General features: G+C 47.8%; 2 protein-coding genes across 2 annotated transcripts; both read left to right on the top strand.

Moving 5' to 3' along the window:
* Positions 1–2,405: 2,405 nt before the first annotated feature.
* On the top strand, positions 2,406–2,880 carry CGR1 (rRNA-processing protein cgr1; the record flags this gene model as incomplete). The annotated part of the gene is made up of 3 exons (XM_044820767.1): positions 2,406–2,481; positions 2,540–2,685; positions 2,740–2,880. 3 exons carry the CDS (start codon positions 2,406–2,408, stop codon positions 2,878–2,880), a joined length of 363 nt encoding a protein of 120 aa, XP_044685067.1.
* Positions 2,881–3,811: 931 nt separating this feature from the next.
* J7337_003043 (uncharacterized protein) lies at positions 3,812–4,947 on the top strand (the record flags this gene model as incomplete). Its single annotated transcript, XM_044820766.1, has 2 exons — positions 3,812–4,236; positions 4,290–4,947. 2 exons carry the CDS (start codon positions 3,812–3,814, stop codon positions 4,945–4,947), a joined length of 1,083 nt encoding a protein of 360 aa, XP_044685066.1.
* Between the last annotated feature and the right edge of the window lie 1,053 nt (positions 4,948–6,000).

Raw genomic sequence — 6,000 nt, 5'->3', positions numbered from 1 at the left:
ATGGATGGGTTTGTTTCAACAAACTCAATCCGGGTATTGACAGTTACCGAGCTTGAAATGACAGGCGCCCCTCCCGTGTAACAATGGCAACAATTTTGATCTCGAATTTTGTTGCATTGACAATCTATTGCCCTACGCTCTTATGTATACACTTCTTCCCCAACAAAGGTCATCCTGGCCTGTCTGATAATCATATTTAACGTCAGATCTACACCAATATCCGACGACACCGCCAAATCATGCACAGACTAGAATGATCGCAAGGTACTTGGCGCATCGGAAATATGGCCGAACTTGGTATAAACAAGACGGGACGGTTTTCAGGACTCGACAACGCCTAAATTAAGCATGACGGAACAAATTAAGACAAAACACCAATTGCATCTGTTGATCGATGGTTGTCGTGACAATTGTGTGTTGGCAAACAAAGCAATTGCATGATACTACAACTCTACAAACCTGCATGTATGCGACCAGCTTTGACTCCTTGTAACATTGACTCCTCATGTCTCTCTTTCATCCCTCGTGTCTTGCCCAGACCTGGGGGTTCATGGGCAGACACTCACTCTCAGTCTCATGGAGCCAGGTCCACCAGCTAAGCCACTATACAAGGATTCTCCCTCTTTCGAGCCTTCGAATTCCCCCGTTTTGCTCCACCGTGCACTCATAACCGGCCAATTTCACGGTCGAGAAGAAAAAAAGAGGCTGGCTAGCTGGCAAGTCCCATCTCAGGTCAGCCTGCCACCGTTCAGCTCAACCACGAACATCGCCATGAAATGAAGGCTTTTTTGTATGCATGAGCAATCTCGCCAACATCTCAACGAGGAAGCTATGTAATACCGTTCGACACGGGTGGCATTCCTATTATTATCTGCAACGGTAATAAGCCAATTTGCCCAGCTAATTATGATTTCCTCTTCATTCCGTCATGAGATCCATCTCCCTGCGTTGCGGTGAAGGAGGCCTCGGACAGGACAGGACAGGACAGATTCCCAAAGACATCTACCGTGTTTTTAATGGGGTTGAGCAATACCCGAATTTAGCACGCGATGGTTCATCGTCATTTCGTGGCCTTGCCTCGGGGCCCATGACAGACGGGCTAGACGGGATGTCATTTATGTAGGATTCGGCCACGATACCGAAGGAACATGGCCTAATCTGGCTTCTAACCCGCATCAGTTGTGTCCCACTATGGCATTGTACTGGTATCCAGTGTCATGGATGTTGATTACGATGAGCCCGATTAATCCTCGCATTATAGGTGTTCATCCATACTCTTTCATGGCATGTTCTTAGTTGAAGCCTTATGATGGACGCTTCTTTTGAAATGTCTCTCCCAAGACTCCACACTGTACTCCGTAATGTCTCTGCCTTTCGGAAATGTCTCTGTAATCTACTCCGTAATGCACGGCAATTACACGCATGCAATGCTGTTAATTAATCTAATTACATAGTAAGCACCATTGAAGTGCGTACATCAACAACATGCTTCTGGCCAGTGATAGGCTCATGGGCTGGCCGAGACTATCTCCCTGGATGCATACTCATACGGTTGGCCCCGTTTCATTTGTACATACAGTACAAATGCCTGACATGAACGTAAACGGACATGCAGCTGGCAATACGAACGGTCATTACCCCGGCTCCAATCACATCACTTGATCAGCATCTTGACGGTTAGCTTCCATGCATCGAAGTCAAAGCCACCTGCGAGAAACTACGAACTAGAAATCCTTGTAAACCTTGAAGACCATCATTAGTGGCTAGGTGAGCAAAAAGACCAAAGACCTCGATCTTGAGTGACAAAAATACTTTGGTGGCCATAGGGTATAAGGTTTAGAAGATTTGGTTGGATCATTATTAGCTCTTTCACTGAAGGTCTCGAGTCTTTTTGCTCCGCTTAGAAACTGAATCTGAAGGCTTACAAGTTCACAGCTGAAAAACGTAGCCAATAGCGTACCTTAGATTCTCCCTCGACTGACAGCTAAGCAGGGACGGGATGGCACATTATTGGAAGACTCGTCAGCGCCGAAGAAGACAGACGGACGAACTATTGAATGGAGCAAAGCATAGCCGAACCGAGAATTGATATTATCAGGAACTCATCTGAAGGGGGCAGAGGGGCCAGAAGTCTTCAGATCGTGAAACAAAAGCACCAAGCGACGTGACAAGATCGCCCCTTATCTGCCCCTGAATTAAAGTGTGGGGAGGGACCTGGACCCTGGATTCGAGCCACGGTTCTGGACCAAATATGGAGGTGCACAGCCACAGCTTTATCATGATTCTCACCGCCTCCCAGACAGCGCCCCGCTATAACATTTTTTGACTGGCAGAAAATTTGGTGAAGCGCGCAAGATCGCTCAAACGACACGCCTAAGTATCAACGACAGATACACAGCAGCAGTATGTCTGATACGGAGAAAACAAACCTGACTCCCGCCCCTGCGGCGGCGGAGAAGACTCTCGGCATGCGCAGGAATGGTAACATCAACCCCCAGCATTGGTTGTATATGGATTCCTCAAGCTAACTGTTTCCTAGGCAAGCAATGGCATGCACCCAAGAAGGCCTTCCGACCTACCGCTGGCCTGAAGTCATATGAGAAGCGAACCCAAGAGCGAGCTCTCATGGCGCAAGTCAAGGCCAAGGAGAAGGAGATGAAGGACGAGAAGGAACAGGAGCGCCAGGTAGGCCCAGATTCTCCTCACATTAGACGAGACATGATCTAAATTAAGAAACAGCGCAAGATTGCAGCCATCAAGGAGAAGCGAGCGAAGAAGGAGGAGGCTGAGCGATACGAGAAGATGGCCGAGAAGATGCACAAGAAGCGAGTCGAGCGACTAAAGCGCAAGGAGAAGCGAAACAAGCTAATCAACTCATGATCGCGGGATGGTTTTGGTGGTTGAAATTTGATTGGAGCAGACATACATCGACAGCACTATGATTTACGATGCGGTATACCTCAGACTACAACTTGAAACGGAAAGATTAGGTTAGACAATACGGGAGCAGCACAATATACCTGGGCGTTGGATTATGCGATCAAATCTTGGCAGATCAAGTACCGGGTTCTCCGGCTATCGAGTGATTCTTTGTCTTTGTGTGATTAAATATTTCTAAAGTTGTTATTTCATCATTGATTCATAGATCGGCTGGTTCGGGACTGGGTCGAGCTCTAGCTGAGATTCATTTGCTATAGGAGAGCCAACTAATATCTTTAAAGGGCAGCAATGAGATGAGGTCCACCGATCTAAAATTTCAAGTCGACGGAAGCAACATACGTGAATCTTCTAGTAGACCCATCTACTGGTTTCTTTGGGATCTTGGTCCTATTTCAAGACCGCCATTGTGGATATCGTGGTGACTATGACACCATTCTGAGCTTGACCAACCAATGGCACATGCAATGACATTCGAGCTGTTTTCCATATTTTGAAAGTAAGACTATATACGTCTAACAGCAACTGATACTGTTGAAAACGTATTCGGATACTATCTGCAGCTTGTGTGTTTGTGATGTGGAGATGTTTCGATCTTGTATGCATCTACATTCAAGTGACATGTGAAACTGACGGTTTGCAGGGGTCCACTAAACCACAACCCGAAGTTGACCATTCGACGATCGCCTGATGCAACCACGCAACAAACCTGGAATTCTACTGCTCCAAGCCCTCTTTTGGGCAACCCACCCATTCATGCGTCACAGGGTCCAGGCATAGAGTTTTTGTCACGACCTACAGTACGGTCATTATAGCTGCAGGCAGGACGAATCGGGATCAGCCACACTACCAAAGGGGAAATACCGCTCACGCCATGGCCTCAGCAGCCTTTACGAGTCCCCGAGACTCTACAAACTCGGTTTCCAGTGTTCGTTCGAGCAGCCGACATCAGCTGAAGCGATCCATCACCGAGCTCGCGTCGCCCGTGAAGCTCGGCCGTCGAGAGAAGAAAGAGAAAGAACGCGATCGATATAATGAGGACCGCGCCGTGCATCCACACCACATCTCAATCTCCCATCCCGTATCTGCGAACCCACAATATCAGGGCAGAGCTTCAGTAGACATCATGACACGCTCAGAAGGCGTCACGCCGTACATGAGCCCCGATCAGAGTCGGAGGCCAAGCTTGATGCTCTCGCGAGAGGAGGAGAACAGAACTCTCAACGTTCCTGCTCCGCCGGAACCCAAGACCAAGGAGAGAATATTGGAAGATCAGGCCAGAACATCCTCTCAGGTCGAGTAAGATACTGCAGATATTCTTGTCTGGTGCTATTTAGCTGACGCATTCAAAGGGGCCTAAAGCAATCCCTGGTCGAGCTTGGATCCTTCTCTACGTCCACAGCCCGGCGACTTGACGAGACATACTACGCGGTTCTTGAGAAAATGAGTACGCTTCAATCCACTGTTTCCGCCTTGAAGGAGTTGGCGGAGGAGTCTCAGAACATCCATCGAAGTTTTGAGAAGGACGCTTGTGAAATTGAAAATGATATCACGTCACAGATTGCAGCAATGGGCCAGTTCAAGGAGCACCAGGAGAACATCGAATCACTCACGACCCGTGTCCAAGATGGCCGCGCAAGGATCCGCGCTCTTAGTGATCGAGTCGATATTGTCCGAGAGCAAGTTGAGCTCTGGGAGCGTCTAGACAAGGAGTCCCAGGACAAGACACGGTTGAGGTTGAGGGCTATCATTATATGCATCACAGTTGTGTTCCTTGCAGTGGTGGTTCTGTTCTTTGGTGCTCAGTATGTCTCAAGGCATAGTTCACTCTTGGGTAGTGATAACTCGAACACACCTCGTGTTGCAGAGTCTATCATTCAGTCGCATAGGGGAGCAGCACATCCATCATTGTCTCTCCGAAGACCTGAGAAGAGTGGTGTTCCATATTCGAAGAGGAAGCAGGTGCATACGCATGCAGAGGAGGAGCTTCGTGTTTTCGACGAACTGTGAAATTGTCGGTTCCCGTTTTAATTGCTTTCATTCGATACCCATCATAGCGCGCACATCGCATTACTCATCTGTTTCCTTTGTATTGGCAGGATTTTGATAGATAATTGATTCACATCGAGATTGTTCTTCAATATAGCACTACCTCAATATTGATACCTTCAATTCATGGATGAAACCGAATATGGGGTCGATCAACTTACCCTACATCGGTCACAAGAAAATCTTCCAAAGAGTTCCGACTCAATGCATGCCTAATAACCCTGAAGCCAGTTCTGTGAGCGGCTATTGCAAGCATAATAGTGATGGCATGTGATCATTGATACATATATATGCGGCACCTGGCATGTTTGTATCGCTTAAAATCCAAATCTCACGTCTCGTAACTCACTGAATGTCTATAGGCATGTCAAGACTGACGTTCATGCCACTTACTCTTGATCCATAGATTAATAATAATTTATGATGCTAATGATATCTACCTAGTTCTTTTATTGGGAACATTTCCGTCTTTCCTGTTCAAGCCAACGACTCCTGCGCCGAGCCGCTGCCGGCGCCACACTTCGGAGCCTCCGTGTCACTTCCCCACCGCCGAGTTGTGTCCCGGAGTCAGTACCCCAATTGCCTGGTACAGCTCTGCATTGACCCAGATTGCCAAGGATTAGAGACACGAATCGGTTGACCAAGACCGCCGAACGTTCTCCGTGAGCCCATGCTGAGCCCAGAACCTAGACAGAGCGTTTTGAGCTTCTTTCTGACTTTATTCACCGATTTACCGAAGACAGGGCTACCGGAAACCGTCGAACTTAACTGGAAGAGGAGACATCCATAAGAGCCTCCAGGGCTGCGACATATCGCAAATAATGTCCGGAACGTTCCCATTTAGCAACTCATCATGTAAGGTGCTGGCCAATAAAGCACAGACTCGGCATTGCGTAATACATCGTGGCGGGGCAAAAGAATCTCCCTTTAATTCCCCATTCTGGTACACATTTCGATGATTGGCTTACCCGTAAGAAATGCCCAATCTCTTATTATTTCACGGCGTAATCCCGT

This window comes from Fusarium musae, chromosome 2, assembly GCF_019915245.1.
Source record: "Fusarium musae strain F31 chromosome 2, whole genome shotgun sequence".
NCBI lineage: Eukaryota > Fungi > Ascomycota > Sordariomycetes > Hypocreales > Nectriaceae > Fusarium > Fusarium musae.
This window is presented reverse-complemented; position numbering and strand designations above follow the sequence as displayed.